This window comes from Desmodus rotundus, chromosome 6, assembly GCF_022682495.2.
Source record: "Desmodus rotundus isolate HL8 chromosome 6, HLdesRot8A.1, whole genome shotgun sequence".
NCBI classification, from domain to species: Eukaryota; Metazoa; Chordata; class Mammalia; order Chiroptera; family Phyllostomidae; genus Desmodus; species Desmodus rotundus.
The window spans coordinates 50,036,106-50,057,313 of record NC_071392.1 but is presented as its reverse complement, the minus strand read 5'-3'; the positions used below and the strand labels follow the sequence as shown (position 1 = coordinate 50,057,313).

The 21,208-nt window shown below is 41.6% G+C and overlaps 1 protein-coding gene and 1 pseudogene across 1 annotated transcript in view; both read left to right on the top strand.

Moving 5' to 3' along the window:
• NRCAM (neuronal cell adhesion molecule) overlaps positions 1–19,361 on the top strand; it is a 322,984-nt gene extending 303,623 nt beyond the window's left edge. The window contains exon 31 of the mRNA XM_053926256.2: positions 11,291–19,361. Within this exon, the coding sequence (XP_053782231.1) occupies positions 11,291–11,528 (238 nt within the window). The 3' untranslated portion in view covers positions 11,529–19,361. The remainder of the gene's footprint in view (positions 1–11,290) is intronic.
• On the top strand, positions 3,396–3,776 carry LOC112302948 (alpha-ketoglutarate dehydrogenase component 4 pseudogene; annotated as a pseudogene).
• Positions 19,362–21,208: the final 1,847 nt, after the last annotated feature.

Below are 21,208 nucleotides of genomic sequence, written 5' to 3'. Positions count from 1 at the left end.
GGTATTCACCAGGGCAGGGCAACCCAGGTCGCTCTGTTGTGGTGTTGGAAGGTGGGGGAGTGGGGTCCAAGAGGAAACAATGGTGCTTGCTCAGCTCTCTCCTGGCTTTCAGTCACTTCCTCCTCTACGCACAAGAAAATTCGGCCCTTTTGGTGCTAATTCCTGGGTGGGTGGGTTTGTGTACATTCTCAGACCCTGTGGGTCTCTCCAGCGAACTGTCCTGTGAGGCTGGGAGTTTCTCCCGCTGCCACCTCACCCCCCACAGGTGTTTTCAGTCAGAGGTTTTGAGGCTTTATTTCCCTGCACTGGAACCCTGGATTGCATGGTCTGTCTTGCTCCCCACTTGTTCCTCCGGGTTTATCCACATGCAAATGTGGGACCACCCGCTCCACCAGCTGCCACCTTGCCGCAAACCCTCTCCTCCTGGCTGCCTGTCTCCACCCCTCCTACTGGTCTAGATGAATGTTTCCTCTTTAACTCCTTGCTTGTCAGACTTCCATATAGTTCAGTTTTCTGGCAGTTCTGGTTATTTTTTGTTTTTAAATTTGTCATTGTTCTTTTGGTTGTGTGAGGAGGCAAAGTGTATCTATCTATGCTTCCATCTTGGCCGGAATTCCTAGGTTCATTTGTTGATAGTTGTGAGTTTGTTGTCATTTTACTGTTCATAGTTTTTGATCTTCTTCTATTTATTAGATAAGTCCCTTTAACATTTCACATAATAAGGGCTTCACATAATAAGTTCATCATCACCAAGCCCTTATTATGTGAAGTGTTTTCAAATGGCTGTTTTTAGTTTATGTCTTGAGTTTCTCAAAAGAGAAAGACATTTCCTTGGGCCTTTTGAAAATAAACCCATTGGTTCATGTGTGAAGACAAAAACACTCATCACACATGTAATTATACTGATCTGGGAAGTGCCAAGGGAAATAAGTTTCTAACAGGTGTCTTGAACATGAAACACAACTCAGTGATTTTTTCTTTTTTACTGAAGCTGAAAGTTCATAAGGATAATTTCACACTGAAAAAACTTCCCCAAATACCCAGCCACCCTTTGCTACAGATGTAGCTTCATTCTATGACTTCCTGATATGACCTCAAAATTTTTCCATTTGGTTTCTCTTCTACTTAAAAAAGAACAAAAGACCTTAGATGTCACAATTAATGAAAATTGTTCCCACTGTTTATTACAGAATATTTTTTAATGATACATTTAAGTGCCATTCTCCTCCCTAACTCTTCAGGGTGCCTTCTCTGCTTTGCATGTTGGGAAGCTTTGAGCTCTGTATTATTTATTGATTTTTATGCTGTCTTATTATAAAAATAAGTTAACATGCTGATCACACACATATATACACAATTAGGGCAATTGCCTAAGTATAAATTAATTCTGTTTTAATATGTTCATTCTTCAGGTTGAGGGTGAAACATGGTTGTCTCTGAGCTGGAGGGTATTTCACAGTGCAAAGGGGGTGGGGCTTCAATGGCCAAACTTGATGTTTTTGTATATGCTATAACCTGGTGCCCTCACTCCAAAACCCACCCCCAAGCAGTTATCCTCCTCTGGAAGCCTGCAGCTTTCTTTGTTTCTTTAATTATACAGACAATAGGATCTGTATCCTTACTAGCATATAGAAAAATCAGAGAAACAATGCAGCCAGCCATGTATTTTTTTATTCTTTTATAATATATTTTATTTATTATGCTATTATAGTTGTCCCAATTTTCCCCCTTTGCCCCCCTCCACTTGGTACCTCTCATTCCCTCTGGCAATCCCACCCCCTTGGTTTATGTCCTTGGATCATGCATGTAAGTTCTTTGGCTTCTCCATTTCCTATACTGTTCTTAACATTCCCCTATCTACTCTGTACCAACCAATTTGTACTTTTAATCCCTGTACCTTTTCGCCCATTCTTCCCCTTCCTCCTTTCAACTGATAACCCTCCAAATGATCTCCATATCTATGATTCTTTTTCTATTCTGCTTGTTTGCTTAGTTTGTTTTTTAGATTCACTTGTTGACCATTTCAATGCCATTTCAATGTTCATTCTTTTGATCTTCTTTTTCTTAAATACATCCTTATAACATTTCATATAATAATGGCTTGGTGATAATGAACTCCTTAAGCTTTACCGTGTCTTGGAAGCACTTTATCTGCCCTTCAATTATAAATGATACCTTTGCTGGATAGAGTAATCTAGGCTGTAGGTCCTTGCTTTTCATCACTTTGAATACTTCTTGCTAGACACATTTAGCCTGAAAAGTTTCTTTTGAGAAATCAGCTCACAGTCTCATGGGAACTTCTTTGTAGGAAACTTCTGCTTTTCTCTTGCTGCTTCTAAGTTTTTCTCTTTATCTTTAACCTTTGGCTTTTTAATTTGATGTGTCTTGGTGTGGTCCTGTTTGTGTCCATCTTGTTTGGGACTCTTTGTGCTTCCTGGACTTGTATGTCTATTTCCTTTACCAAATTCGGGAAGTTTTCTTTCATTATTTTTTCAAATAAGTTTTCAATTTATTGCTGTTTCTTTTCTGTTTCCAGCACCCCTATGATCAAATGGTGGTACATTTGAAGTTGTCCTGGGGGCTCCTTACCCTACCCTTGTTTTTTCAGATTCCTTGCTGTTCTGAATGGGTTTTTTTTTTCCCTCTTCCTTATGTTCCAAATCGTTGATTTGATTCCTGGCTTCATCCACTCCACTGTTGATTCTGTGTAAATTTTTCTTTATTTTACTTAGTGTAACTTTCATGTCTGTCTGGGTCTTTTTTTATGCTGTTGAAGTATCCATTGAGTTCTTTGAGCATCCTAATAACCAGCGTTTTGAACTCTGAATCTAATTGATTGCTTATCTCCATTTTTTTTAGTTCTTTTTCTGGAATTTTGTTCTGTTGTATCCTTTGGGACATATTTCTTTGTCTCCTCATTTTGGCAGCCTCCCTGCATTTGTTTCTGTGTATTAGGTATAGCTGCTTTGACTCCATGTCTTAGTAGTGTGGCCTGTTGTAGAAAAGCACACCTATGAGTTGGATGGAGTGGAGCCTTAGGTAATTGCCAGGGCAGGGCAACCTGAGTGAACTAGGTTGATGGAGTCTCAGATATGGTGTCTCTGCTCTGTGGTTCTGCATGAAAGAGGACTCAGAAGGGTGACAGTGGCCACTGCCTGGCCTCTGGAGTTTAGTCTGGAAGGTAGCCGTCCCCCAGCACTCATCCTGATGCCAGACACTTCAGTTTCTCCCTGTCTGCCACTGGTGCCCCAGTGCTGGAACCCAGAGGGAGTGAGTCTATGTAAGTCCTAATCCACTGCGGGCCCTTTAAGAGGAGACTCCTGCCCCAGCTGCCCAAGACTCCAGTGATCACTATGGCTCGCTAGCACCCTGGAAGCTGCCCCTTCTCAGGGGTCATGATGGGCAGTAAGATGGTGTCTGCTAGCAGGGTCATTCAGGTAGTCAAGCCACATACTCCATTAATAAGGTTGCCTTACAGAAGAAACCATCCTAAACCCAATGCGTCAGAAGTTCTGAGATCAGCAGGACTATCATCTCACTCTTCTTCAGTTCCACAGCATTCTAAGGGAAGTAAGTCACCAGATTGGCAGATGCATTAGGGTCCACCAGACACTGCAGAAATAATAAAAACATTACCTCTGAAATATAAAAGGAAACCTATGTCTCAAGAAAAAATCGAATTTATCCAGCGTGGAGGTCCAGAATAATCACTGGCACTGGCTGCTGTTTGTCATCAGACAGAAGAATAGTCTTTATAATCAAAGACTTCCAACATGACAAAGAAGAAATTGCACATTAAACAACTTTAATAAATATTCTGTAAGCAAACACCACTATATAGAAAATTTAGATGGATACTTATATCTTATAATTTTTGTAGCTTGGTCAGGTCTTCCACAAGCTTACCTAATTGTTTATATACTTCATACTCATTAAAGTTCACATTTTAAAATGTTAGCCTATTAATTTACTCTTGATTATCAAGCATTTCCAGTGTTGAACTATTAAAAGCACACAATGTCTAGTAAACTATCATAGGTTTCCCCTAACTTCATTTTTCTTTCAATTTCTGTGTAGACATGAATTTATCGGGCAGAATTGCTGCTTTTTGGAAATGATTTTCCTGAAATTGGATGAGGATCAGTGAAATAATGGCTCCATTATTTGTTCTTAATTCTCTCAATATTTTTTCAGTTACTAGAGTAATACTGGCTTAATAAGCACATCCTACTCTGAATGATAAAAATATAGCCAAAGTAAAACCAGTGACTTTGTGGTAGTAAGACTGGGGAGTTAACACAAAAGATTATTTTCACCTATTTTTAGAAAATAAGTTAGTATAAAATCAGAGATCAAAATGAATATAGCCTAGGTATAAATGTTTGACTAGAAATTGTAATTTCTTATGTTTTTAGGGGTGTTAAGTGTTGTTCTTTGGTTTATTTTGCTGTTTTAATTGTAATAATGTATGCAAATCCTGGTAACCATTAATTTTCTCAAACTTAATATCTGAAAGATTCATAAGATCAACCTAAATATTTACCTTAATACCTTTATGAAACTTTAAAAGTGTCTTCCTATGCCAAGGGTGTATATTGTGAAAGTAAAGTCTCACACAGCTAAATAGATTTTCTTCCATATGTTTAAAAAAAAAAGGAGACTCCTGAGAATCCCCCAGTATCTTCCGCCCCTCCAACCCCCACTGATTTTTATAGCCAGAAGTTATGGGGATTTATCAACCTGGCACTGGGAGCCTTGATTGGGTGGTCTAGTGTGGGGCTGGGATCCCTCACACCCAAGGATTTTTATCCACCACACATGGGTACAGAACCCCCTGTTCCACGTCTCCATGTCTCTGCCCCTCCACCCCTCCTACGTGGTCTGGATGAATGTGACTTCTTTAATTCCTTGATTGCCAGACTTCCATACAGCTTAATTTTCTGACTATGCTGGGTGGTAGTTATTTTATAGTTTAGTTGTAATTTTTGCTGTGGTTGTGCAAGGAGGCAAGCCATGTTTCCTATGCCTCCATCTTGATGGGAAGTCTCTTCTTTTTGTTCTTTAGAACCATTCAACTAAAAACCAGAATGAAGCTGGGTCATAAACCATATGGCCATGATACTTGAAGCATAAAGGGAGGCTCTTGGCATGGGAATCTGGTCATTCATGTGACCATGGTCCTGTTGCAAGCATTCCAACCCATACTCATAAGGCTTGTATGAAAGGAAGATGTGTCACATTTGTTACATTACTTTCGATTTATTCTGCTCAAAAATATAAACCAGTGTGTAAGCAGTATAAATAATGACAGACTTTTAGAAAGTGTGTTTGGAAAGAATGTTTGAGTCCTGAATGTCAATGATACTGCAGCATGGTTTGGCCATGGTAGGGTGGTGACCGTAGGAAATGAGATCAAATAACTACAGATTTATCCACCGTTGCTCAATCTTACTCAGTAAAGGTACATTCAGTGTGCACAACCCTGAAGTGCTTTTAGAAAAAAATTGTAAACTCCCTAAAATACATTCTTAGGGTAAAAGAATGGACAGAATACATATACATATTCCAATGCTTTGCTGATATTCTAAAATTAATTAAGATGGAATGAAATTTTTTAATCCTCACCTGAGAACAGTTTTCCATTGTTTTTAGAGAGAGAGGAATGGAGGGAGAGGGAGGGAGGGAGAGAGAAACATCAGTGTGAGAGAGAAACAGTGATCAGTTGCCTTCTTACATGCACCTGGACTGCGGATCAAACCCACAACCTGAGCGTGTTCCCTGAGCAGGAATCAAACCCATGACCTTTCAGTCTCTGGGATGGCACTCTAATCAACAGAGCCACACAGGCCAGAGCTGAAAATTTTTTTAATGTTAGAATTCTGCAAAATTACTAAAATGCTTATTACCTCTTCTATTGTTATTTTACAATGAATTTGTTTATCCAGTATTTATTGAGTGGCTACTGTATGCCAGGCTGTAGAGATATCAAAACCAGTAAAATGCTATTCCACTGACTTATAGTCTAGTGAGGGATGCGGGAAGTAAAAGAACAATCTGAGCATAATGTGAGAAGTTCTATGAAAGGAATAAAAACTGTGGTGCCAAGGGAGCAGGAGCAGAAAGTCAAGGCCAAGCAGGTAGCAGAGAAGGAGAACAGGGCAATAGTCTCCCCAGAAGAAGTGATGCAGGAACTGAGTTGTGATATCATAATGTGAACATTTCTTTTCACTGCATGACCATCTTTTTTCATGGATAAGAGTATCAAAAGTATATTTTGTGGCTATAGTGTACGATTTTATTATTATTTTATGACACTTTGAAATTTGTTTAATTTTTGACATTCTAGGTTCAGAATTAACATCTGACCCCTCCTGTCCTTAAAAGGTTTCATAAAAATGTGCATGATGTTTTAAGCTTTGAATATGATATAGCTAAATAAGTATATGACTTTTACATCACCTTCTATATCCTTTAAATTTCTGTCATTTGGGAAACTACCTTTTCATAGTTAAACTTGGGAGAGCATCTTCCCTTGGTACAATGACGAAAGCAGTTTATTTACTATTATAAAATTCATCTTTGAATTCAAAAAGGAAAGCACTAATACAGTGCTTCAACACAACCTTGAAACCACTCATTACATCTCTAAAGTTCTAAGTGTGTGTTACACAAAGAATTTCTTAGAAAATAAATCCCTCTGTGGGGAAGACCCAGAGTGGAGAGAAGAGGTGTGACGGCAGGTGGATGGGCTCAAATCACACACTGGGCGCTGTGCTGGTGCCTCGTGTGATTTCTCCTTATTTAACCAGATTCTAATTATTGAAGTTTGATATTACATCACACCACTTTTACAAAAGTAGTCTTAAAAAATCTTGAGCTGCCTTTGGAGAGCTGTTCCTTGAAAGATTCTGTTGGCTAGAGCATCCCCTTCTGACTTCACTTCTTTTTAGCCCAGCCAATGTTGCTGTAGGTCCTCTCTCCTCCACTAAGCTGGACTGGCTGCTTCCAGGGAGCCCCTTCTCACAAGCCCCTGTGATTGTGTATGGAAAAATCCAAATGAATCTTCAAGAAAATAGTACAATTAATAATAGTATTTAATAATGTTACTTGACAAAAAATTAATGTAAAGACTGTTGTATTTCTATGTACCAGCAAACAGTTGGAAAATAAAGTTTTAAAAATAACTGTAGTTATAATAGCATAAAAATATGAGGTTATAATAAACCAATCAGAAAGATGTCCTAACTATTACAGGGCTCTGTATTCCATTTCGCTGATCAATTTGTCTCTCCCCACCAGAAATACATTGTCCTATTAATACGTAGCTTTGAATGAGTCTTAATATCTGGTAGGTCAGTCAGGTCCTCCAACTTTGTTTTTCCTCCATGATTTTTAGATATTCCTTGCCCTTTTTATTTACATTTACATCTTAGAATGAGCTTGCCAAGATCCATGTAAAAACTGGTTGGATTTTTATTGGACCCAAATTGAATCTAAAGAGCAATATGGAGAAGGTGAACCTACTTACCATGTTTGAGTCTTCCTGTCCATCATGATGGTATATTCCTCCATTTACTTAGCTCTTCTTTAATAACTCTAATTAAAAGTTTCCTTTTCTTCCTAGACGTCTTACACATATTTTTGTTGGATTTTTTCTTATATACCTCATATTTTTAAGATATCACAAATGGAATCATTTTTTAAATTTTATTTTCTAATTGTTTGCAACCACATAAATAAAATTGACTTTTATTCTAATGTTTGCCTATAGATTCTTTTGGATTTTTTACACACATAATCATATCATTTATGAATAATGACAGCTTCTTTTCTTCTTAATATATTTGCCTTCTATTTCTTTTTCTTATCACTTGCTCTTTGTGACGAGCACTGGCGATGGCGGGCATCCCTTCTGTTGTTTCCGACGTCGAGCATAGAGCGTTCAACACCACTGTCAAGAGAGACATTTACCCCAGGTTCCTGATGGATGCCTTTAACCAGGTTACTGAACGTCCCCTTCTTCCTCCATTGTGTGGGTGTTGAATATTACCTTATGCCATCTCCTGAATCTACTGAGATAATCATCAGACCCTGTTCTTTTCTTCTGGTAAAATGATGAATTATATGAATTAGTGTTTTAATGCTAAACCAGACTTGCATTCCTGAAATAAACCCAACCTGGTCTGATATGTTATCTTTTTAGTAGATTGGTAAATTTTATATGCTCATGATTTCTTTGGGATTTTCTCATCTATCTTCATAAATGAGATTAGCCTGTAATTTCAGTTTCTCGAAGTGTTCTTGTTAGTTTCCAATGTCAGTGTTGTGTTAGATGCATGAAAGGGTTAAAGGAGTGGTTCTTCCGACGTGTCAGACTTCATTCAACACGTCCACAGCTGAGCTACTAGGTCTTCCGCACCAAACGTGCTGTTCGCCAGCAGGGTAACTCTATCCTTCCTGTTGCTCAAACCAAAACTCTTGGTGTTATTTTCTTGTCTCTTATTCCCATCTAATCCATCAGAAAATCCTGTTTTTTCTATATTCAAACTATGCCCATGCCCTGACCGCTGTGTGCCCCCACCAGTGTTCCGCTCCGGCCCAAGTCAGTCAGCTTACCCCCCGGGTTACTGCAACGGGCCCCTGGCCTCCTAGTGCAGAGGACAGCAAACATTTTCTGTCAAGGGCCTGACGACAAATGTTTGACTTTACAGGGCACCTGGCCCCTGCTGCAAAACTACACTTCTGCTGTTGGAGTGCAGAAGCAGCCACAGATACTGTGTGATAAATGGGCTTGGCCCAGTTTTGCTGGTTACCAACCCTGCCCTCTAGGGTAGGCTGTTCTCAAACTGATGACAGTAATCCTTTTAAAGTGTAAGAGCATGTCACTCAACCTTTGGAAACCCTCCAGTGGCTTCCCATCTCACTCAGAGTTAAAGACAGAACCCTTAACAGTGTCCCACAAGGAAGGCGGTGATCCTGTCTCCTCTCTGGTACTTTAACCCATCCCCTCATCTCTCTCTCTATCTCTCTCTCTCTCTCTCTCTCTCTCTCTCTCTCTCTCTCTCTCTCTCTCTCTCTCTCATTCAGTTTCAGCCACACAAGCTCTGCTCTCTTCCTAGAACTTGCCAGGCTTGCCTCCACCTCAGGGCATTCTCACTGCATGTTATTCCTGCTGGAATCGCTCTCCCTCCAGCTCTCCACCTGGATAACTCAGCTCTTTTAAGTCTTGTGATCAGGTGTTACTTCTTCAGGAGGCCTTCTCTGGATGTCCTATTTAAATGTGAGCCTTTCACATCCTCCCCTGACACCTTCCTTCCTTGTTACTCAGCTCTTTGTTTCATGGCACTTTTCCTTCTGATATACTTACTATATGACTAGTTTTTCTAATATGTTGATTATTTGTGTCTGTGTTTTCCCGACTAGAAGTAGCTCAGTGAGGTCAGGGTTTCATTCTGTTTTGTTTGCTGCTATATCCGCACTGACTAGGACATTCTCTGTCCTACAGCAGGCACTCAGTACACGTTTGTGGGGTAATGGACACACACGTGGATGAATGCATGGGCGGGTGAGAGAAATGCCATAGGCTAGAGTTGGAATCCAGGTGACAGAATTCTCCTTATTGACCCCTTTGGTGGAGTTAAGTGCCTCACCATGTCATGAGCAATATTTCACACGGAACATTCAAGCAAAACCTTCAAGTTAATGATTAAAGATGTGCCTCTTATTCTTGGAGCAGGTTGGAGAATGGATGCCATGTCCCATAATGGGCCCCAAGCTCAGGCCAGCTCCAAGTTCTGTGATACTTCTCCAGTTGTTCATTAGTAGTGGTGATAACAGAGTTTGTTCACTTTGTGACAAAAACTTGTGTTTTGTTGAGATGACTAGTTTTCAATAGCATATGTGAGTGTCTTATTAAGCTACTATCATTTTCCAATATTAAGATTTTCTTCTTGGAGAAAAATTATAAACACTAGTAGGAATTACTGGCAAAAGAGCCAGAATACTTGTACATCTTGAAATAGTTGTATCTTGGTTAGAAAAGAAGTCACTCTCAGAAACAAAGGGAGCAATAAAGTCCTAGCACAAATGGTGGGTGAACTGTAGCTAATGCGGCTTTTTTTTTCCCTTTACATTAAGCCTTTTTATTTTTTACCAATATTGTTTATGATTTTTTTATTTTGCCTGTATTTTTGTTCTTTGAAAAAATATTATAGTTGCCTTTTCCTTTTTGTTTTTTTAAGCCAAATGCTACCAGTTAAGGGATAGATCGATGTGCATGCCTCGTCACAGGACTCTGTGAGCGGGCATGCGAAAGCACAGTGAGTGCTCTGCTACTTCCAGATGCGGTGCTGAGGGTCCAGCGGAGGAATCAGGGGAAAAATGTGTGTGATAAAGATTCATTGAATCGCACTCCTTAGATTCCCACCTGGCGTGGCTAGGCTGCATGGCACACCTGGGAGAAGGGAGCGTGGGGTAAAGATGCGGACAGGAAGCCCTTGCTTTTACACTTTTGGAATCTTTCACACTCTAGAACACATTGGCCTCCCATCAATAGTGCAAATGGAGTTCTCTGAAGTTACATTGTGTTGCTTCCTAAAATAATAAATCTCTCCCCATTAACTGAAATTCTTACAGAAAAAAAAATACTGTATTCTATCAGTATAAGGATTTTGCTTTTCTTCTTAGGCTGTTTTCATTTGTTTCTTCTGCATCCTTTTAATGGAATTTGTAGGTCTCTGGAAAGGTAAGGCTAAAGTTTACAAGTCTGCCCTGTACTCAATAACAAAAATTATTTGAAATGCAGGATTTTGCTGCTTCTTCTTGATCAAAAAAGAATCCATATTTCACACTTAACCAAAATCATCTCCATTTCATATCCAAGGAATCAGAGATATTACACAGTTTAATATATACTAACTTCTCTACTTGCCGTAATCTTTTACACCCTTTTGAATTCAAAATAGTAACGATTTTCATCATTTTTCAAGTCTTCCTTTTTTAATGCTTGTGGTTATTTCTGAATTGTTTCCAAATCAGGAGCCCAGACCTGACACTGATGTTGATTGGCATGCACAATAAGAAGCCATCCACCTACTGGAGATTTCGAGATTAAACCATTTCTGCTCCTGATTCTCATTCCGACCACATGCCAGTCCCCGGGGTTAACCTGATGATTAGATGTGGTGGCTCAGGACTCCATATGCTTTCTCATCACTCGCATGCATGATCTTTAAGAACAAAACATTTTACCCAAATGCCACTCTTGACAAAAATTTCTTTTCTTTTCCAGTGATGCAGAAGACCACAAGCCTTTGAAAAAAGGTAGCCGAACACCTTCGGACAGGACTGTGAAAAAAGAAGACAGTGATGACAGCCTAGTGGACTATGGAGAGGGTGTGAACGGCCAGTTCAATGAGGATGGCTCCTTTATTGGACAGTACAGTGGTAAGAAAGAGAAAGAGCCCGCTGAGGGAAACGAAAGCTCAGAGGCGCCTTCTCCTGTCAACGCCATGAATTCCTTTGTTTAATCCGCAAGCTTCTTGCCGATACCCCATTGCTCCGGAACGGTCACCTCCAGCACTGTCGGCCTTCTCACACTGTGCACGCAGAGGCAGGAAGTGGGTGTTCTGCTGTTATGTGAATACTATGAGAGCAGTTAAAGTAAGGACATAATTCAGTCAGATGATTTATTAATGTGAACTGCAGTGCAAAACGCACACTTTTTCATTCAAAATAGGTATTCTTGATTTTCTCAAAACTGATACAAATAGTACATTGTCAACAGATCATGTTATTTCCTCTTCAGGATACAGTTCAATCTGATGCATGAAAAATGCTGCACAGTTAAAGAACATACCTGCATATGTTACTAAAACATGGTTTGATACTTTGTTATACGATCCTCGGCCGAAACCCTAAATATGAATTCCGTTTTCATTGTCAAGAGTGTTACTATAGTGTTCTTTAGAACTTCAATGTCTTTGTGGACATTGTTGTGAAATTGGTGACTCTATGTCTAGCTGTTAGTCTTTTTGGGAGACTGTTAGGAACAGTATGTACAGTATTTACTTGCTAAATGAGTTAATCGCGACAGTTGCATTTGCTGACGCTTATGGAGACTCTGTTACCTGCTCTTCGCTCCTGTGACCTCGTAGCCTTCTTAATCTTCCAGGTGTTACAGCAGTACAGTGTTCTACTTTTTACATCATCTCCACATTCAGTTGTTTTTAGGCATAAACAATGTGCATTACAATGCATTTTGGCAGTTGTGCCATGCTTAAAGAATCAAAAACAAATCACTCTGATTAAATTTCAAAACTTACTGCAGAAAGCACAGGGCAAGACACATGCAGCGCCTTCAGACAAGAAGCATTCCGTAACATACCGCCAGCTGTATCAAAGGCACAGGTGACACAGAGTTCGAGGTCACTGTCACTAAGAGTAACTTAAAAAAGCAGAGATAATGAAAGTGGCAGTGCTGGGAAAAAAAGGAAATGTGAAAATAAAATTAATAAGACAGCTTATTTTAGAAGTATTGTCCCCATAGGTATAAAAAGAGAAACTTTACCACCAACTGGAATGCATGATGATTTTTTTTTAGCCTTTTATGGTTTCTACTAAAACATGTCCCATTCAGTAAGAAGGATGTCAACTTGGTAGAAAATTTGTTTTAAAAACAAGTTATGTCAGAACTAAAAGCACACACCAGCATGCCAACAGGAATATATTCGCTCTAGTTCGTACCTACTGAAACCCTCTGCAGCATTGAAAGATCTGGATGCAAATTGCTATGGACACGTTTCAGATTCTAAAAAGCCTAGTAAGTGCTAACACGGCCAAGAGTCAGACAGATTACATCTGCAGTTTCAAAATATGTGTCCTCTACCATGTTCATAAACAACTCCTATTAGTGGTTTACCTCCAAATATGAAATTCTATAACAACCTATGGTTGAAGGAATGCTCAGTTTCATTTGCCAATAAATTGGTTTCTCATAACTTGCATCAAGTTTAATTTTAAGTAAAGCTTTTTATATGTAGATATTTTGTTGAATTTGTAAATACACTTAAAATGTAGATGCTATATGCTTATAGGTGTCACATACAAATAAACATGCAAACAATGTTTATGCTGTACTGTATAAAAAGTGAGCTAAATAATAGAGTACATGGGGCTGGAAAGCATTTAAATACCTTTGAGGCTTTATTTTCCCTTTTTGCTGTGAAACTTAAAAAGTGAACTATTCTACACACTGACAAGTTTCTAGATGAACTCTTCAGAGCTTTGCCTGTGGGGCTCAGTGAGCTGAGTCACGTGGCGTCTTTGATGCCTGTAGGTAAAGCCCAGTTGGAAGTAATCCCAGGTGAAGTGAAGATGGCCCTAAGTACTTTGAGGTCTCCGCATTTGCTTTTTATGGATCAGCCTTTCTAACGGAAATACAAAAAGACAGAACAGGCTTGCCTTGGTATCAGAGAGCACAAAGACAAAAGTTACTTTAAGTTTGCCAGTGTTTGGGGGAAACAATCAAAGTGCAGTTTTTACTCATCCATAACAGTAGATGCTAAATTTACCTGTGCATGAAGGGGTCACTTCTGTAACAGTGCGACACATTTTGTATTAAAATTAAATGTGGTTTTAAAAGCCCCTCTCCCTTTTGTAATATATCATATTCCTAGTGGACTGTGAATGTCCAGTGGTACATGTAACAGTGCAGGCAGATACGACTGGATTTCATCAAAAAGTAACTATTAAACAGCCTTGATCTCTTTGTGATTTTTAACTCTTTCAAACATATATTTCCCAATGTTTTAAAATAAGGCAAATTTTTATTTTTGCTTTTGAAATCATATATGCAGAGAAAATTAAATGCAAAACTAAACACATAGAACAGAGCTAACAATGTAGGACATATCAAAACATTTTCATGAAAAGCAGGAATAGATATTACCAGTCTTTTGAGAAACAGTCTGAGAAATCAAGTGCTGCTTCCTTTCCTGAAGCCTGACCCCCCGCCCCTGCCTGTCTTCTGCCTGCCTAGACCTCCGCCCTCCTTACCACAGACAACTGGGACTCCTTACCCTCTCCCTCTTGATGGGAGGTTTGGGCATGCACAAATATTACGGGTATTCATCCACTTGCTTCACCCCAGCCCCATTCGTTTGATTGTCTCAAACCTGTCTAGCTCTGTAAACTGCCAACGCCCAGTTTGCCCGCCACCTGCCCTATCCACCCGTTTCCTGGTCCTAGCTTTCCACCCACGAGGCCTGCTGGCACAGAGCCCCTCTCTACACGGCTATGTGGATAACAACATGTTACAGTGGTCCCCCTTATCCAAGCAGGATAAGGTTCCAAGACCCCCCATAGATGCCTAAAACCTTAGATAGTACCAAGCCCTATGTATACTCTGTTTTTTTGCATACATACACACATACCTATGATAAAGTTTAATTTATAAATTAAGCAAAGTATGAGATAACAATAACTAATAAGATAGAGCAATTACAGCAATATACTGTAATAAAAGTTATGCAAGGCTTTGGGACCGTTATTAAGTAAAATAAGAGTTACTTGAACGCAAACACTGTGGTACCAAACCACCGATCTGATAACCAGGATGGCCACTAAGTGACTGATGGAGGGGAGCGTGAACAGCACAAAGACACCGGACAAAGGGATGTCTGTGCTGGACGGAGCAGGATGGCGCCAGGTGGCTTGCAATTTAAAACTTATGAATTGTTTACTTCTGAAATTCTTCATTTAACATTTTTTGATCACCATTGACTGTGGGTAACTGAAACCTCAAAAAACAAACTTGTGGCTATGAGGACTATTGTGTGTGAGTCAATGATAAAATGCTACATAGACCTTAGTATTTCTAGCACAGAAAGCATTCACTTCCGAACAGAAAACCAGGACCTCCGCTTCACACTGCGGCCCGTTCACAGTCCACTTCCTCGGGGCACATCGTCAGTCGCAGCTCTGGTCAGCAGCGGGGAGGGCAAGTTGTAAGCCTGAGCACAAAAAGCATTGGTGCATTGATGCCTTCTTGTTCAGATGGTTTATAGTAACACTGGTTTACTTTTACTTTATTTATTTTTTTATTTTTTTAAAGATTTTATTTATTTATTTTTAGAGAGAGGGGAAGGGAAGCAGAAAGAGAGGGAGAGAGAGGGAGAGAAATACCAGTTAGATGGGCCTGGCCCACAACCCAACCATATGCCCTGAGGGGGAATCGAACCAGAGGCTTTTCCATTTACAGGACGATGCCCAACCCACTATGCCACACCATTCAGGGATGGTTTACTTTTAATGGCTGATTTTGGAAATGGCTTGTGGAGGCAAGAGACATACAAAGAACTGAGAATTCCCACCCAACCTCAGCAAATCTCTCTGCCTCAAGAGATCTTCCTACAAATGACCACCAGAGGACTCTCGTGCTTTATTCAGAGCAAAGGAAACACTGGGGAAATGAAGCCTCTGGGGAAACCGTGAATAGCTTTTGACCCAGTCTGACTGTGCAGACAATGACCGCCTGGTGCCACCAGGGGAGATGGGATTTGCAGCTTCCAGGGAGTAAGTGTGTGTGGCCGTGAGCCTTGTTCGTCTTCCTCTTACCAACTGTGTCCAGGTGGCTGGTGGCTGGGCAGCAGGGGAGGAGCGGGAGTGAGCTTCGTGGCTCCCACCAGGCCACCCTCACTGCTGCAGGCTGGTGAGGGTGAGGGTAGGGGCGTGTCCTTAAAGTGGTTGGCCCCTTTCCCCAGAGCAGGCCGTTCTGATAGCCAGTGCTCTGGTGTTTTGAGATTGGACAGCACAAAAGCATGGTTTGCACACAGAGAGCTTTTATTTTTTCACTTGCAAAAAAAGCAAGAAAGGGAGAGAATACTATGAAAGTATTTATATTGAGAAAACAAACAAACAGTCCCCAGGCTGAGGTAGAAAGTGACCAGAACTTACATTCCAGATCCAGGGTACGACCATGCGTGAATGAAGCCGGCCTTTGTCCCCACCTCTGTCCCCGCCTCTTTAGGGGCTCCATTTCTTCAACTTCAAAATAATAACAGAAAACAGATGATTTCTAATATCCGTTTCTGATTAAGTCCCATGGTTTTAAATAACCTTCCCTTCCCCCCAAAAAAATGTATTTTAAGAACCTTCGAGAAGTAAGTGGGAGTGTACAAGACAAGCTACACCAGATGTGGTTCCTGCTCTCAAGGGGCCAGGAGTCTGGTGTGAGGAGACAGACATTAAGCAAATAACCACCTGAATGAATGTGATTCCAAACTGAGATGAGCACCGTGAAGAGAAGGCACGCCATTCCATGAGAGCAAACAGTGGAGGAGGCTGACCTGTGCGGCACGTTACCAAGGCTTCCCTGAGGAAGCTGAGCGCAGGGATTGCTGGGGGACAGAGAGAAGAGCAGGCAGGACAAAGGCCCGTGTGCTAGGAGCAGACACTGGGGCTGGCCATGCGGAGGCCTGAGGACCACAGCACAGGTTTTTGTGTTTATTCAAGGAGTAGTGGAAAGTGGGGAGTAATTAAAGCAGTTGAGGAAAGGGTTATATAATCACATGTGTGTTTGGGGAAGAGACAGGAATCCTGGGATTCAGTGTGGAGAATGGGCTGGAGGGGAGCCAGAGAGATGGATAAGAAGGCATGTAGAAGCTTTGCACCAATTTGGTCAAGAGATGGTACGGGCTGGATCTGGATCTGACACTGGAGAAGGAAAGACGTGGTGGATTCTAAAGATATTCAGGAAGCAAACTGATGGGAGTAAGAGGTAGGACGTGGGAGTTTGAGGGAAAGGGAATCTCTTACATTTCTGACTTGTGTAACCAGACATGAGGTACACTTAGGGAGGAACGCCAGGAAAGAACCAGATTTGGGGTAAGTTATGAGTTCAGGTTCGTAAATGAGAAGTTTGAAAAGCCTCTGAGAGAGCCAAGTAGAAATGACTGGTAGAAATTGGATATAGGGGCTTAATGCTCAAAAGGAACTTCCAAGACAATGAGTAGTCATTGAAGCCTGAAGCACCAGTGCAATTGCCTAGGGGGAAAAATAGACAGAAGGCTGAGAATTAACCCTATTAAGAAAATCCCATGTATACATGGACCTCTACAGGGAACTAATAAACAGGAGCCAGAGAAGTTGGGAAGAAATAAGGAGCATGTGTTGTCTTGGAAGCCAGTGAAAGAGACCATTTCCGAAATAGAGAATGGTTTACAGTGTTATATAATGGTGAAAATCAAGCAAAATGAGGATTGGACAATACTTTTGGGACTTGAAGGCATGGAGGTCATCTGAGACCTCAGTAAAGCTGTTGGGTGGAGTTTGGTCACAGAATGGAGTGAGCTGAGGAGTGAGGAGAAGGTGAGGAAACGGAGACAGGGAGATTTGCCATCACCCCCATGGACAACCCCCTGTTTCTGGCTCAGTTCCTTGACGCCTCTGCCTCCACAGTATAACTTCCTGCTCTCTGCTCACAACCTCTCTGCCAAACTGCTGACCCCTCTACTTTCTCTCAGTCCTTTAGCTGCTTCTGTTTTTCCATCCCCTTTCCAGCATGGATTTTATAGTTCATTTTTTAATTTTATTTTAAATGACAGTTTACATTCATGTAGATCATTATTTTTGAAACACTCCGTCTTTACCCCAAAATCCTTCGCCCATCTGTCTCTTCTAAATACCTGTGGAGCTAAATACCTGATGTTACTCAGGATCAAGTCCACTGTCTGCTCTCTACTGCCTGCCCCCAGGAGCTGGAAGACAGAATGGAGGTCAGCATCATTATAAAGTCATAAATATCTTCAGATGGCTCAACTCGCCACACTGCACAGTAGACCAGCTTATTTTTCTCAGGCAAACTTACATTCTCACACTTAGCAATGACCATTTCGAGTCTTTTCTACTCTCCTCAAACATTCAACCCTGCTTCGTCTCCCCACCCAGCCTCACAAATCATTCTCTACAAAATGACCTGACATCGCAATTAGCTAAAACAATAAAAAGAAAAGCAGAGATGGGAATGCCCTCACCAACCGGCAAACCCAAGTACCGGGCTCAATGTGCTCTTAGCTTCTACCTCCTGTGAAAGTGCAGGAGCCGCCCTTCCCTGGATCATGGACCAGTCCTCCTTCTTGGGTCTGGAAACCCCTGTCAGTGTTGCCCCAACCATCAGTCACCCTTCTTCTGCTCAACCGGATTTTCTGTCGACATTTAAACGCACTCGAAGTCTCTCCCATCTGAAACAAAGAGACCCTCGAAACCTTTGATTCCCCCCAATACTCCCCCTTCAGTTTCCATTTTCTGCCCTCTACTTCATGGTCAAAAACGTTGAAAAGCTGAAATAATACCAGAAAAATTAAATGAGGATAATCGTAGAAGCTACTGTTTGCCAGACAGTGAGTGCATTCTCTCTTCCTTCTACAGCCATACAACTTCTCCAGTCTCACTCAGTTTGTGCCAAGACACTGTCTTTCTTCACTGGTAATTATGTGGCTGTTATCCCAGTGAGTGGCTCCAACTTTCTTGTAAATCAGGGGTTCTCAGCCTGCCCACTGGAGTCACCTGGAGAGCGTTAAAGCCCTAATGCTTGTCTCACCCTCAGCTGCAGTCGAGATGTAGCCTGGTGGCAGCCCCCACACAACTGCCATGTGCAGCCGAGGCGGAAACCAGCGCAGAGCAGCATGTTGCCTCACTCTGTGTGGGCACTTAACTAGCTACGAACGGTGTTTCGGATACATTTCTTCACACGAGTTAATCTCAGATTCTCTCTCGTATTTCTCACATTAAAAAACATGCCATGGGGAAATGGGCTTTCACATTGCTGGTGGGAATATAAAATGTTACGGCCACTTTGTGAAACAGTTTGGCAGTTTCTTCAAATGTTAAATAAAAATTTATCATATGAGTCAGAAATTCCACTCCTGGGTGTGTGTCCGAAAGAGATGAACCGATGATACATTAACAAAACGTGGTGTATTCTTACGTCTAAGTGGTATGTCCATGCAATTAAATGGAATACTACGTGGTAATTTTTTTAAGAACTAACACCTGCTGCAACATAGAGGCCCCTCGGTAACATTAAGCTACATTAAAAATGCATAAAAGGCCACATATTGCATGATTTCATTTACTTGAAATATCCAGGAAAGCAAAGCTACGAGGACTGAAAGTAGATTGTGCTTGTCTGGGACTGGGAACGCGGACGAGGATGAACCATACCTTGGCGGGAGGGATGTTACTACAGCGGTGGAAATGTTCTAAAACTGTACTGTGTTGATGATTGCACAGCTTGGTAAATTTACTACAGATCATTGTATACTTAAAACAAGTGATTTGTGATGTGTAAGTTATACCTCAATAAAGCCATTAAGATCACCGTCCCTAGGCTTATGTGTGTCTGGGAAGCGTTCAAGGCGTACAATGAGCACAACACCATTAGAGGCCACCCCACGTCCCTTTCCTCTTGTTTCCTCAAGGACACATCGCAAGACTGGTGGTCCCGGAACAGCAGCGTCTGCCCTATTTGATAGACAGGCAGATTCTGGGTCCACCCACACCTACTGCATCAGAAGCTCAGGGGTGGAGCAGCATCTGGTTTACGGAGGGCTTGGGGTGATTCTGACGACACTAACAGGTGAGAAGCTCTGTACTCGATCTACACGCCCGGCTCTCTCCTCTCCCACCTGTAGAAATAGAAGTATTTCTATTCTCAATCTCAATCACCTGTTGAGATTAAAAGAAAAAATTAGGTTGTTTTCATAATAGCAAGAAAGTTGAAATAACTCAAATGTCCATCAACAGGTAATGGATGGATACTTTTTGGTATATCACATCAATATTTATGCCAATGAATTACTAATCTGCAATTAAAAAGGAGTAAACTACTGAACTCATCCTGCTGAGTGAAAGGAGCTGACACAACAGTATCACTTATATGCAACAGGCAAAACCAACCCACAGTGACGGAAAGCTCACCGGCAGTTGCCTGGTGCTGGGAGAGGGAGGGCTTCACTACAGGGAGGCCGAGGGAACTTGTAGGGCTGATGGAAATGGTCTATCTTTTCATTATGGTGGTGTTTGCAGGGTTGTATTCATTTGTCAGGACTCAAAACTAAATTCTTAAAATGGGTATGTTTTACTATACATAGTTACATCTTGATAAAGTTGGTTTTAAAAGGAAAAAATAAGGAACAGGGTCTAAGTGATCCTCTTCTGTTCTTTCTCTTGGGTCTACCTACCCAAAGAGGGGGATGGAGCAGGGGACATGGGGCAGGGGCCTTTGTCTCCACTCCCGTTTCCATGTGGTAAGTGCCAGTGGTCAGGCCCCTGCCCGCCTGCTGGAGAAAGATCCACCAGAGGCCCTCTGTCCCTGCCTCACCCAGTCCTGCCCTCAATGCCCAGGGCTCCAGCGCACACCCACACCTCCGCAGGCAGTGCCCCAAGGAGACAGCCCCTTCCCAACTCACGTCTCTGTGTGACCAGGCCCCCTTTGGGGCTTTTCTGAAACCCTAGCTGGTTGCTGTCTCCAGCCTGGTGCCTCAGGCCATCCCTCCTCTCCTCCTTATTTTTCTTTCTCAGGCTTTTCACTATCTTCCTTACTCCTTGCTGGTATCTCACTCAGTTTTGATCTCCTGGGCCTAAACAGAGTTAGGTTTCCTAGCTTTCAATTCTCCATCCACATGAGGTCTAATTGATATACCAAAATTAACCCGTTTAAAGATAAATCTTCAGTTGTTTTATGCTCTGTAACTCTTCCCTTCCTCGATGCACCCAACTCAGTAAATGATACCCCACTGCATCAGCGGGCCCATGACCCTAGGAGTCACTGTTCTTCCTCCCCACACCAATAGCCGATAGCCGATTCCCTAGGGTTTTTCCAAAGCATGTGTTGAATACATCCGCACTCTTACCTCCAGTCTCCCAAATACAGGGTCTGGCATGAATAATGCCCCCTTTTTTATTGCAAAATCATATCATGTAATTCTGTGACATAACAATATCACTCTCAAGCACACCATATGACATTTTAAGTGAAATACTCAAATTGCTGTCCATCTCGTGAGAGACGCTCACATACCCTACCAACCACACTCCAGCAGGCGGTACTTCTCCCTGACCCTTTACAGGGCCGGCTCCCTTGCCTGCTGGCAAGCCAACACCCCACAGTGGAGCACAGTTGGCAACTTTTTCTTTAAAGGCCCAGCCA